A 13,241-nucleotide genomic window follows, 5' to 3' on the forward strand; every position below is an offset into this window, starting at 1 on the left:
GTTTTCTGTGATTCATATAGAGAGGCTTTCAATTGGTTATGGGAGCCACGGCCCCACGACAATGAAAAAGGCGCATATTACACGCATTCCCCATTTCTATCACATGAGGTTTAAGCTCCATTTCACTAATCAAAACATTACCTTATGACATATTGTGCAAGAGAAACATTGCCATGGTGTTTACTCTCTGTGTACAGATTGCATTGTTTATGACCATCACACCTGGAAAATAGAAATTCTCGATTCCCCAATGGCAGTCACCAATCATAGTGGCACAACGGCAGAAAGCGATATCATCACAGTAGCTCTTCCAACACCAATCATGATTCTCTCATAAAAGAAACATTCTAATTACACTCATTTCGAGGAACCAGCTTCTATCATATATATTGAGTTGCAGGAAAAACACAGATACTTGGTACATAGAAGGAACATCATAATTAAACTCATTTCAAGCTCCTCGTGTTTCCATCATAGGAAATCTTATAGTATATAAAGATATATGATGATCATCTAAATGGATGAAGATTGAACAATGTAGTTGCACAAGCAATGCAACTAGCACATTATGCAAGATGACGCCTTGGATTTCGAACACTAACCAGCTTTACATCATCTAATACTGGACCACATAGAGAACCAGAGTTGTCACTTTTCATGGTGTAAAATGAGCTAAGGAAAGTAATTCTCGTGTGGTTCGATATGGCCTTGAACACGAACTTGGCATGCTTGAACCCTCCTTTGCCATTAGATTCATAAGGAACTTGAGTCTTATCCTTACCAGCATATACCTCTACTACCATTGATCCCACGCATGAGTTGCTAGTGTCCCCAACACTGAATGTGAGGGCATATATCTTACTGATTGTGGTTTTTACAACTTGTGAGATAGCACTTTCTTTTCCTGCCACAAGTTCAACGGCTCTCTTTCCTTCTGGGACTGTAAAGTGATCGCTATCTATATATTTTACTGCCTTGAGCGAGTCAACCATCCATCCAGGTAAAGGGCAATGGTCATCTTCAATGTTGGGAGGGACAAGGACACCCCAGTCTGCGTTAGGAAACACGTAAGGACCCTCTTCAAAATTTCCATTCTTTAACAAGTTGTCTGCAAAACAAGGAATCAGCGTAATCAACCAAACCATATTGGACTTTTTTTTTAAAGAAAAATCATGAACATTAGTATCATTACCTTTAGGACGTTTAGGATTGGACAAAAGCTTTAACGCGACAGAATCAATAAGTGGGCCGCAAGCAGCATCCTCCTCTACACCTGGGTTATGGATGGAGATCTCAACTTCAGGCCCATCAGCTTGGAAGGCCCACGCATAAGCATCCCATCCATTGCTACTATACATTGTTTGCATGGGCAAGATTCCCCAATCTCTTGGTTCCGAATTTGGTGAAACAGAGACGTTTAATTTCTCCTCCTGGGCACAAGTGCGAGCCACATTGAAAGTTAACGAGTAGAAGAGGCCTTGAGTGACCTTCACTCTTTGTTTAATCGATGCTTCGTTCCCTAATCGAACTGCGTAGGCTCCAGCAGGCACTACCAGCACCATGTCACCTTGTTTATGCCCTGATTTTATGTACTCGATGAAGCCAGAAATTTCCCAGTTAGGAATTGCGTTCTTGGCTGTCACCACTGTTCCTTTCATTTCTGATGGCCTGGGCCCCTGCTCGAAGTCTCCATTAGGCAATAAACCTGAAATTAATGGCCATTAGTTAGTTTCAAGTTCTTGATGTGTGGTAGCAATAATTCATCTGTCATGTGCCATGTGATTACGATGTATTTTTCAACCCATAAAGAAAAAAGAAATGACAGCAGATGTTTGATTACAAATATGTTCAAGAAGATGCTCTTTTTTTCTTCTTCTTTTAGTTACCTCCTATATTATATATTATTTTAAAAGATATAATGTGTATGATAAAGGTTCAAAATATAAAATAAATTCTTTAATGAGAATTTTACAGCTACATACTTTTTTTCTCAAACCGGTGCTCTAACAGTGGATTTGGAATATATATACATATCTCGAGAGAGATATGAAACGATTGAATATGACTACAGCATTGAAGAGAGGCAGAATTCATTGACCTAAACACTAATTAAAGAGGTAAAACATCAATGCTTGGATCATTGCAGATCCCTTCAAGGAGTGGGATTTTGGTTCGCAAACTGATCTCGCATAATTAAAAGAATATTCGGAAGAAGAATGATAATAATTGTTTTTTATTTAAAAATTATTTTTTATATCAACATGTATGAAGAATAAAAATATATAAATAATTATTTTTTTAAAAAAAACATGATTTTTAACTGTGTTCCTGACATATAATGCTACCAACTAGTTGATCAGCGTACTAACATAAGCAAACAAGATTACAATATATGTTAATCAGGGGAGTTTTACATGAAAGATCTAGCAAACAAGATTTGGGCAAGAGGTGGACTACTAATTAATCAAATTACTTGCGAATCAATTAGTGTTTAGTGGCAAGCAAGCAAATATTTGTGCCTATACGAAAAAATACTCGGAGGACTTACCATCGGTGACTGACGATGCAATCTGCGAGGTGATGCAAAGGGTCACTAACAGCACGGTGGCTCTGTACATTGTGGTTGATTTACAGATAGAGAGGAGGGGGAGGAGGTGGAGGAGAGGCCTGGGAATGTTTGGCATGGAGGTCACTGAAGGTGTGCGTCGGGTTTTATTTGTTTCAGTCCACGAGAAAGACACCGGAATTGATCAAAACTACACGAATGCCACTACAGCTATCGTCAGCTACGCATTCATTACCAGGCACAGAAAATTACAAAACTATTCGTTGGCCATCTTCGTTGAAGATAAAGTAATAATCATGATGGATTAGTTTTAATCATCCTCGTGTTTCAAAACCATTTTTCGTTGATTTTTACTTTATATATATATATATATATATATATATATATAAAGATTTTCGGTCACTTAAAATTAAATTACATTTCTTACTTGTTATAGCAATCTTGTTGAAAAAATGCATGTATCTTTTCACGTCCGTTTTAAAGGAATAAGAAAATAAAAATAGTTATCATCTTCGATCTCTAACAAATCATTAATACATTTTATATATATAATTTTTATTTTATTTTTTATTTATTTTAAATATTTATCATTCACGTCAGCATTTGGTGTTAATAATTATTTTTTCATGGAATTAAATATAAATTTATTTGCAGTAACCTCATCATCCCCCGAGTATCCGACAAGAAAAAATATATATAAAGTTATATACTCAAATATAATAGCTTTAAATAAACACTTTTTTCACGATATTACATATAGAATTTCATAACATAAATTAAAATTGTTCTTAAAAAAATGATCAACTCAACTGTAATAGTCAATGTAGTTAAAAGAATATGGTTCCAAAACCTGTTTGAGAGTGTGGTTACAGTTGTTTTTCAAAGTGCTTTTTATTTAAAAATATATCAAAATAATATATTTTTTTATTTTTTAAAAGTTATTTTTTATATCAATGCATCAAAATGATCTAAAAATATTAAAAATATATTAATTTGAAATAAAAAAAATAAAATAAAATTAATTTTTTTCAAAAACACTTTCAAAATATAAAAACAAATATATATATACACACACACTACAAGATTTAACAGTTTTACCGACGGAATTTTTCCGTCGGTGTAAGACACATATTCCGTCGGTAATTAATTTACCGATGGAATCACCGACGGAAATGCTCCGTCGGTGAATCTTTCGTCGGTAAATTTTTTTCCGTTGGTAATAAAAAAAATAAATTTATCCGCTTCATTTCGTCGGTATATCCCTCGGTAATAATATTTTTTTATTACCAACGGATTTACCGACGGAATTACCGATGGAATTTCCGTCGGTAATTATTTAAAAACATTTTAAAAAAATTCATTTTATAAAATTATAAAATAATTAAATTAGCATAAATTAACACTGTATAATATATACTCAAAATGCTTGGAAAAAAAATAAGAAAATCAACTCAAACAAATTTGCAACAAATAAATAAAACAAAAAAATAAATTCAACTAAAAAAATTCATATGAAAAAAAATAAAGTTGCAATTGCTAAAAATTTAAAAATCCTATAAATAAATGAACTAAAAATTGATCTCATATGAAAAAAAAATCTCACAACAACATTTATACAATTATTAAGAACAAAAACAATTAAAAATAAAATAAAAAAAAATATAGTGAAAAAAGTCATGAAAACAGAAGAAAAAAGAAAAATCTTACCTTAACGTAGTTGCAAGTGAAGCTAAGGAGAGAGAAAAAATTTCGTTAAGCATATTAATTAAAAAAAAACTAAGAGGATAAAAGAAGAAAGAAGAAGAAAACATACCCATGCATGGAGGAAAAGAGAAGGAGATGAGGAGAGAAAAGAAGAGAAAGAAATATATATTGATGTTTTTTACATATAGTGAAGAAGAAGTAGAAGAACAAGAAGAAGAAGAATAATAAGGAGAAGAAATGAGTCTATCTCTTGTGAAATAAGAGGATTCAGGCTTTTTATTGGAGCGCGTTACCGACGGATAATTGAATATTAATATTTTTTAATTATTCCGTCGGTAATTCCATCGGTAATATTTAATTTAAATTTTCAATTTCGTAAATTTTTTTCAGAAACCGCCAAAAAATTACCGACGGTTTTTCAATCCGTCGGTGATTCCGTCTGTAATATTTAAATGAAAATTTTAAATTAATTGAATTTTTTCAGAAAACCGCCAAATAACACTTTCTGGAAAATACTGACGGAAAATTCCGTCGGTGATTCCCTTTGTAATTGACATGATGAACAGTGTTCACAGTTTACCGACGGAATTACCGACGGAAAAGTCCGTCGGTAATTCCGTTGGTAAAAATGACACGTCATCTTTTTTTTTTTGCTTTGTTTTAAATTTTTTTCCCACGGTAATTCCGTCGGTATATACCGAGGGAATATTTCCGTCGGTAAAATCCCTCGGAAATTTGCCGATGAAAATATTCCCTCGATATTTCTGTTTGTATTTATTAATTTTCTGGTAGTGATATATATATATATATATAGGAATCTGCTGCGTACAATCTCACGTCTCTTCTCCACAGAACATCATGTTTATCACACAAGGATCGATTTTTTTTTGGGTTTAGAACTCAATAATAAACTGAATCAAAGTCTTGGATCGATATATTAGAGATTTGAGATTTTTAAGATTTGGCTGTCTTCTGGTGGAGGTCAAGACACAAGGTAATGAAAGCCACATGGTATTTGCTGGATTTCTGTTCTCTTGTCGGTTTGAGGATATTCCTTCCCCGGTTTAATCATCACTCTTGAGGAAGGCTACGCGGTGGAGCTTGCACGTTTTTTCCAAGGGTGTCGAGCTCAAATATTTTTCCGGCAATCCAGGTATAGTTGGGTGTTTTATGTTAGTCTAGGCTTAACTCGTGTGGCCTGATTTACTACACTTATTGATTCAAATCATAATACTGAATATAATGTTATATTTTCATATATTTTATATAAATCTTTAAGGCATTAGATTTAATTAAACAAGTTCATACTTCATCAATATCATTAGGTGCATTAAAATCTCTCATGATTTATCATGTTTTTATATATCTCTTAGTTGAAAAAAATGAATTGAACACAACTCACGATACAAAATTAATTTATATGGGTATAATGACTCTACAGTTCTTTTACTCTAACAAAAAGATAGAGTTTGGAGGTTATAAATACCCATTGAATTACTCAAGTAAAGAGTTCAGAATTTTTTTCATTTTTAATATTTTTAGCACATATATATTCAGAGTCTACCTCTCTAAAAAAAATATTATTGCATTTTTTTCTCTTTAAAAATATACTTATTTAAGTATCCGGAAGTCCCAACATCTATCAAATGAGATATTTTGCAGGTACTAGTCACCTTGACCTACCGGACACCATGTACAAGATATCGGACTTTGGTTAGAGAAAATGGATTAAATTGCTAAAACCAAGAGATTAACCGATTATCCAACATATAAACCTTGCTGCTAAGCTATTTGGATTTTTTGGGACTCGATCACAAAGGAAATCAATAATATTAATAACTAACATTCTCAAAATAGTTATAACAATTTTATTGTATAATCAAGTTGCAATTAAGAATATCACTAACATAAATATGTCAAACAGTATTTGAACTTTTTCAGAGAAGAACATCTGAATTTGTTGTTAAGGAAACAATATTCCAGCTATCGAAGATTCTTAGGTACATATGAAATTGAGGAGGTAGGAATAATTGGGGGTTGAGGAAAGACTATCTCATTATGCAATCCAATCTCTCATTTAGCCGAATAAGCCTGAAGCAAGTGTCGATTTAACGTGGGAGAAGCACATGGTTTTGATAATGTTGTGCTGTCTGTGTGGGAAGCTGACTGGTGTGACCAAGATCTAAATGCTGCATCTATCGACAAAAATAACCTTGCCTAAAAAACATATTAATGCGATGGCAAGCAGAAATTATATATATATATATATATATATATATATATATATATATATATATATATATGTGAATGACAAGTCATATGGATTAGAAAAGAAGATTATCATTCAGATCTTATCTCGTAAAACCCATGTGCTCCGAAGCATTTTGAATGAGTATATATGCATGCAGCTTCCTGACACACCCAACTGTGTTGATATATACTTTTTATATAATAAAAAATAAAAAATAAAAAATAAAATTTCCAGTATGGTTTTGCTCCTTTTTGGTCGGCGATCGTAGATTAACTTATTGGGCAGTGGCATGTGCAGGCGGTGAAAGAATGCATGGCGATTGGGCTGGGGGAGGGCGTTTTACGGTTCTTGCAGGAGTTGCGTATGACTTTCGTGCATGCATCGCATTGATTTTATTTTGTTCATAGAATTATATTTTATATTTATTAAAATATTATACCTAAAAAAACCAAGATCCAAGACGAGAAAATGAAAGGGCCCTTGAATGCTAGTAAAAAAAAAGTTTGTTTTTAAAGGTGTTTTAGTTATTCAGTAAAAGTATAAATTTAAAAACCCCCTAAACAACAATATTATTTAAATAAATTTTGTTTTTAAAAGTAATTTAATTATTTTATTGTGTTTTTAATAGCATATAAAAATCAAATTATTCTTGATCAATCTGATAATTATTAATGGACCTTGCTAAAAGATTGTATTATTCTCAATAACCAGTTTAATGTTTTTTTTACTAGGTTAAAATTATTATTATATTGTTTCAATTGACAATATATAATGAAACTTTAATTTCTTTAATTTATGTTTTTTAAATGTGGTTGAAACCATACTATGATGAATCTTGATGTTAGCGAGCAGAGCTAAATTCTCATCCCAAATCTTAAGATTGGGAATCTTTGCGAGTTTTATACATGTATTTATATTTTTTTAATCCAATATATTATATCCATGTCTCAATATATATTAATATAATATATATTGAATAAAAACACACTGAGATAGATATTCAAACAAATACAGAAAATCCGATTAATATAATAATAATATATAATTTTATTATTTGATAAATAATAAATAAAGTATAAAATATAAATATAATAAAAAATTGATCCATGGATACCAAGCGCCGTATAAACACCCACAAACAAATCAATGTAAAGAAAGAATGGTTGATATGGTTAAGGATTCTTCCTTTGACCTGCTTTGACTGTGGTATTATTCAAATAAAGACAGTAGAATCTGACTGTATATAGTTTTTTTTTCCCACTTTCTTCGACGATAAATGAGTATATTTTAATAGTAAATGTATTAATTAAAACTAAATTATTCCTTAAACGACGAGGATCGATGTATCATCACATCTTTTATATTAATTTGATGCCTTTTTTTTTTAAAAAAAAAGAGTAATTCCTCTAGATGCAAGCTAAATATCCTAACTCAAAAAAAAAAAGATTAGGATATAAATGTTAATATAATATATATTAAATAAAAAGAAATAAGATCCTGCCCAAAGGGATGCCCCCTCTGCCGTCCTCGTTCTTCTTAGAAGTAAGATGCTGCCCAAATACAAAACATTAAGCCCATGATTTTGGACAGATTCATGTCTAGCCCTTCGAGTCCAGGAGAGCACAATTGCCTGAAACAGGGACATTTGTTTGGATATTTCCTTGCTTCAGCTTCCTCTTCCTCTAGCTCAGCTTAATCACAAGTACTTTCAGTGCTTCTGTGTTTTTTTTTCTTGTCCTGTATAGGCCTCAACAGGTTACAATCAAAGCTTAAACAGTCCCAGAATTAACAGAGCAGGGGAACTGTATTATCACGATAAAAACTGAAATTGTCACCATCACGAGGTGATATTCTTTTTAATTAGTGATGTTGTTTTAGACTTAAATAATTTAAAACAAGGATTTATGAAAGTTTTAACCGAATCTTATCATTTTCTAGGAAAATCTTTGCACTTTATTCTACATATGAGAAAAAAATCGAAAAATTGATTAAACCGATAAAACTGGAAAAAAAAATAACTAAAAATATCGAACAGTGAAAAAAACTGATTAAAACATTTAAAATTTTAAAAAAAAATCGACCGGTTCAGTTCAGTTTTAGTTTTATAAACCTAAAATTCAAAAAATCAAACCAGAAAAAAACCAAACTAAACCAATCAATTATATTCATACACACGAATAGTTTACTACTAATGGTCTGGGGTTAGACCTTTTGGACAGGGTCCATGTCCTAATACTAGAAGTCTAGAATAGGATTATTATTTTTATTATTATTATTATTATTATTATTATTGCTATAATTGCTATATAACCTTTCCATAGTCGGGCCTAGCATTAAGCATCCAAGCTAGAGATTCTTCACTCAGAAGTATCCACCGACTAGTCTTGAGGCTACCTTATAATCCCTTGTGATCTACTAGCCCGCTACTGAGACTCCATAATCATGCTTAGGTCTTGAACCTCTCCTACTTTGGGAAGCCCCCACCTAGACCCTACTTGAAAAACTACATATTTAGAAGAACCTTCAAGTAGAGAAAAAAGTATGTAACCTCGCAAAATCCCGAGGACTGAATTTTGCTCGAATAAACAAGAACAACTCATAAAAATGATCCAAACCCTCTTAAAATGCTAATTTAAAAGCTAAAAAATGCCCCAAAACTCTTTGATGTGGATACAAAACTAATAAAAAGGATATTTTTATGGATTTGGGGTATGTTTTAGTGATGGTTGTTGGTGATTTTGCTTCGTCATAAATCTCCTTGCAAGATAGCTAGAAAAGTGAACGGAAATGGTGGGAATAAAAAAGGAAGCCAACTTATAGCCTTATATAGGTCTGTTAAAGTGGTCGACCATAATAGATACCCATGGAGAGGACCTAACCAGACAAGAAGAATTAAAATAGAAAAAGAGGGATAATTTCATTACAAAAAAACAAGTAATTGATGCAATGTTTTAGAAAATTAAAGCAGGATTCTTGTAATAATAAAACACAAAGGTAGCATTTGGTTAGTGACTCGGGATACAAGAGACCGAGACAGTAAAGATAAAAAAAAACATATTTCCTTGTATTTTGTATTTTAAAAATACATAAATTCACTTTAAAATTGTCATAGAAACAAATCAAACACGTTTCTATTTTTTTTGTAATTTTCATTTCTATCAAACAATCATAGGTATATGTAAAAAAAAAGAAAAAATATTATTAAAAAGATTTAATTTATAGAGAAATCAGATTATGACATGAACATAATTACAAGGCATAAAGTCTTGATTTAAATTTTTCTAATTACAATTAATTATCATAGAAATTATTAGGTACTTCAACAACATTATTCCTCCACACACTAATGAAAGTGAAACTTACCATGATAACCATACATGGATGACGAATTATTTTGAAAGTACCTAATACTTCCCCTAATTATCCAAAGCTAACCTTTTTTTCATGTGCCCTAAGGAATTCAAAACCCAACTTGGATTGCTTGCTGGTGAGGCTGAGAGTTTATTGGACTGAACATCAGGAGTTGAACTTCCAACTTTGTTTCGGGGATGATATCTTGATTTAGATGGTCTATAAATTCTAGGTTGCGCTGATAGGCTTAGAGGTTTGTAGAGCCTCTAGTAAGAGATTGGTCCGAAAGACCCACCACCAGGTATCGTTCTCTTGTTGTTTTAAAAAAATAAAATAAAAACAAAAAAAAAATAGTTGAAAATTATGTCATGGTGGTGGATCTTGATCCTAAAAGCAAAAAGTTACAAGATATTTGACAAGTATTTTAATTTGGGTATCAAGATTTATAGAGTGTTATAGTTTCATCTCAAAAGTTTAGTTTGCATTAATCAATGTCATCTCTATATTTATAGAATATCTCAAAATCAACAAAAGTTTTAAAAACTTTAAGATACATGAATTGAAATTAAGAAAATAAATACATTTTTAATATAACAACTAAGTCCAAGCATGTGCTTCCTTGTGGGTCTAATCAAAACTCAAAGACTTCAACAACAAAAAAATGTGAGCATCGCTATTTTTTCCGCATGAAATAATTTTTTTGAAATGGGGATTAAAAACTTTGATAAATGTATCAAATAAGATTAATTGACCATCTTGTGTTAATAAATGAAAAAACAAATAGTGCGGCTTGTTCGATGTAATACGCCAAGAGCAAACTAGTTGTCCTATTCAAATGGTGTTCTAGATAAAAAAAAAAAATAGTGCCCCTGTCGTTTTAACCCCTACCTAACTATAGCTCAAATGTGAAACAACAGACTGCCAAATGATTAAATTGCAAAAGAAACCTAAAGAGCAAAATTAAAAGAAAGCGACCCATTGTATTGACTTGTGCTAACCTATAAAATCAACAATCCGAACAATAGCCACGACCACAATGAGTTAACCTGGTTGGATAATCTACCTCTTTCTCTTTCCTTCCCTTATTCTTCTCCTGGCTAAACCTTGAATGGATCTCAACTAACTTTAAATGTTGAAGGACGAAACTTAAATGCTAAAGGATGATGACATTGAAAAAACATTAGCCTAAAAAGAAAAGGAAAAAAAAAACAAGGAAACACATGTGAATCTCCTAGACCGAAACTAATCATATAAACCTGCAACCGGTGAAATTCTAGACTCGAGTTCAATAAAGAAACTCAATTCCAACTAATTTAATGTTGGAGGATAAAATCATAAAACAAATCTCAATTAAAACTATTTTCCAAAGCAAAACGAATTGCAACAAATAAAATAAGGACTAAAACACATAGGAAATAAATTGAAAGAGGATGACATTGTAAAAAAACTTCAATTCTAAAAATCATCTTAAACAAAACTAATAGTGATTAAAAAAATGAGGACAAATAAAAAATTAGAGGATGAAACTAGAAAATAAATAAATGTTGAACGATGAAATTAAAAAGATATTAGTTTAAAAAAAGAATAAGAAAACCAAGAAAAACTTGTGTGAATCTTCTAAACCTTGGGTTAATCCCTCAAACTCTTAGTTCAATCAAAAAACTTAATTTTCAATCAATTTAATATTAGAGGATGAAATTATAAAAAATAAATATAAAAAAATATGCTAAAGCAAAAAGAATTGCAAAAAAAATAAGAATTAAATCACATAGAAACAAAATTAAAGGAGGATGAAATTAAATGAAATCCTAAAACCAACTTTAATTAAAAAAAATTAAAACAAACAAATAATAATTAAAAGAATAGAGATCAAATCTTCTAAATAAAAATTAAAGGAGGATGGAATTGAAAACCAATTCTATAAATCATTTTAAATAAAAAAAATACTAATTAAATAAACATGGATAAATCTAAAGAAAAAAAATTAGTTCACCTAATTAAAAAATTACTAATTAAAATAATAATTATTTTTTAAAATATTTTTCACTTAAAAAATATATTGAAATAATACTTTATTTCATAAAAACATTTTTGCAACCATAAAATTACGTCAGAATCTACCATTCTTAAAAACAAGCTCATTGATTTTTCCTTGATTTTTCAGTAAGGCAAAAACATCACTGTAGCGATGATTAATAAATTAGAAAGCCTAGCCCTTGATATTTTGTGCTTCTTATAAGAAAACAAAACAAAGGGTAACACGTGCTTGAATGAGCACACGATGCACGATCCACAGACAACACATCACACATAAATTCTTCAACGTGGCATATCAAGAGTTTGCCATGTCAATTCTTCCCCTATTATCAACGGCCAGGATGTAACAGCATTTTATCATGCCAAACTGACACATCCATTAGAGCCAAAGCATCAGATTCACAAACGATTCAACGGTCCGACACTAGAAGTACAACCAAAATACTGTTCCTCATCTAGCATAACAAAAAAAAAAACAAAACACACATTCTACGTATATATTTCGACAAATTTGTGGGCCCCGCAATAAAAACATTGGGGTTGCCAGATTTGCCCTACCACCTGGAGGTCCGGATTACTTCTCGGGCTGACCCGATCCATCTGAAGCCAAACGAGACGCGATCGCTGAGTGATACATCATATCGTGGAACGTAATGCCCTCCACTGTCTTCCTTCTAAGCCGCCTCGCTTTCTCTTCAGTGAACGACCCAAGGGCGAACCTCGATCTGGGGCGACCTGGTTCCTGATCCGAACCCGACACCCCGGATTCCTTATAGGGTATATCATCGCTTGTGCTGCCACCAGCACTGCCGCTGTTAATGTAATCCGGAGAGGAGGACCAGCCAAAGAGCGGGGCCCACCAGGTTGAAGAACCGGACTTCTTGCCACACGGGTCGGGTTTCCTGGAGGATCCGGATGATGCTCGGACAGGTGCTGGGAGGGAGCAAGCGAAAGCGAGTGTGGAAGCCATGATGAGAAGAAATTAATCCAAGTTTCTGATCTTTTTCCTGGAGAGAGAAAGTGAAGAAAGAACTGAGAGTTTTAGAGATACAAAGTGTTGCGTTGAAGACAGCGAGAAGAATGGAGCTTGAAGCAGGTTTGAGTAAAATTTCAAGGTGGTCGGTCGTGATCACCTGCGGTTAAGTGTACGTATTATTGTGACCCTAATGGCTTCAAGGACGTGTACGGTATCGTTTTGAGTGTTACGGACCTATGGTACGATTCTTAAAAGCGTGTTTGATTTTGGGGTGAGCGTGGAGGGTTGTAGAGGATTAAAAGATGGCGAGTAGGGGACAAGATTAGACACGTGGACGGTTGTTGGAGTTGGGGGTT

The 13,241-nt window shown here is 32.4% G+C and overlaps 2 protein-coding genes across 2 annotated transcripts; both read right to left on the reverse strand.

Moving 5' to 3' along the window:
- Positions 1 to 360: 360 nt before the first annotated feature.
- LOC7478370 (protein DUF642 L-GALACTONO-1,4-LACTONE-RESPONSIVE GENE 2) lies at positions 361 to 2,709 on the reverse strand. Its single transcript, XM_002303227.4, has 3 exons — positions 2,549 to 2,709; positions 1,193 to 1,705; positions 361 to 1,108 (listed from the first exon to the last, which is right to left on the reverse strand). Exons 1-3 carry the CDS (start codon positions 2,682 to 2,684, stop codon positions 567 to 569), a joined length of 1,191 nt encoding a protein of 396 aa, XP_002303263.2. The 5' UTR covers positions 2,685 to 2,709; the 3' UTR covers positions 361 to 566.
- A 9,352-nt stretch (positions 2,710 to 12,061) lies between these two features.
- Positions 12,062 to 13,123, reverse strand: LOC7475724 (uncharacterized). Its single transcript, XM_002303226.4, has one exon. It carries the CDS (start codon positions 12,877 to 12,879, stop codon positions 12,484 to 12,486), a length of 396 nt encoding a protein of 131 aa, XP_002303262.1. The 5' UTR covers positions 12,880 to 13,123; the 3' UTR covers positions 12,062 to 12,483.
- Positions 13,124 to 13,241: the final 118 nt, after the last annotated feature.

Source organism: Populus trichocarpa, chromosome 3 (assembly GCF_000002775.5).
Source record: "Populus trichocarpa isolate Nisqually-1 chromosome 3, P.trichocarpa_v4.1, whole genome shotgun sequence".
NCBI lineage: Eukaryota > Viridiplantae > Streptophyta > Magnoliopsida > Malpighiales > Salicaceae > Populus > Populus trichocarpa.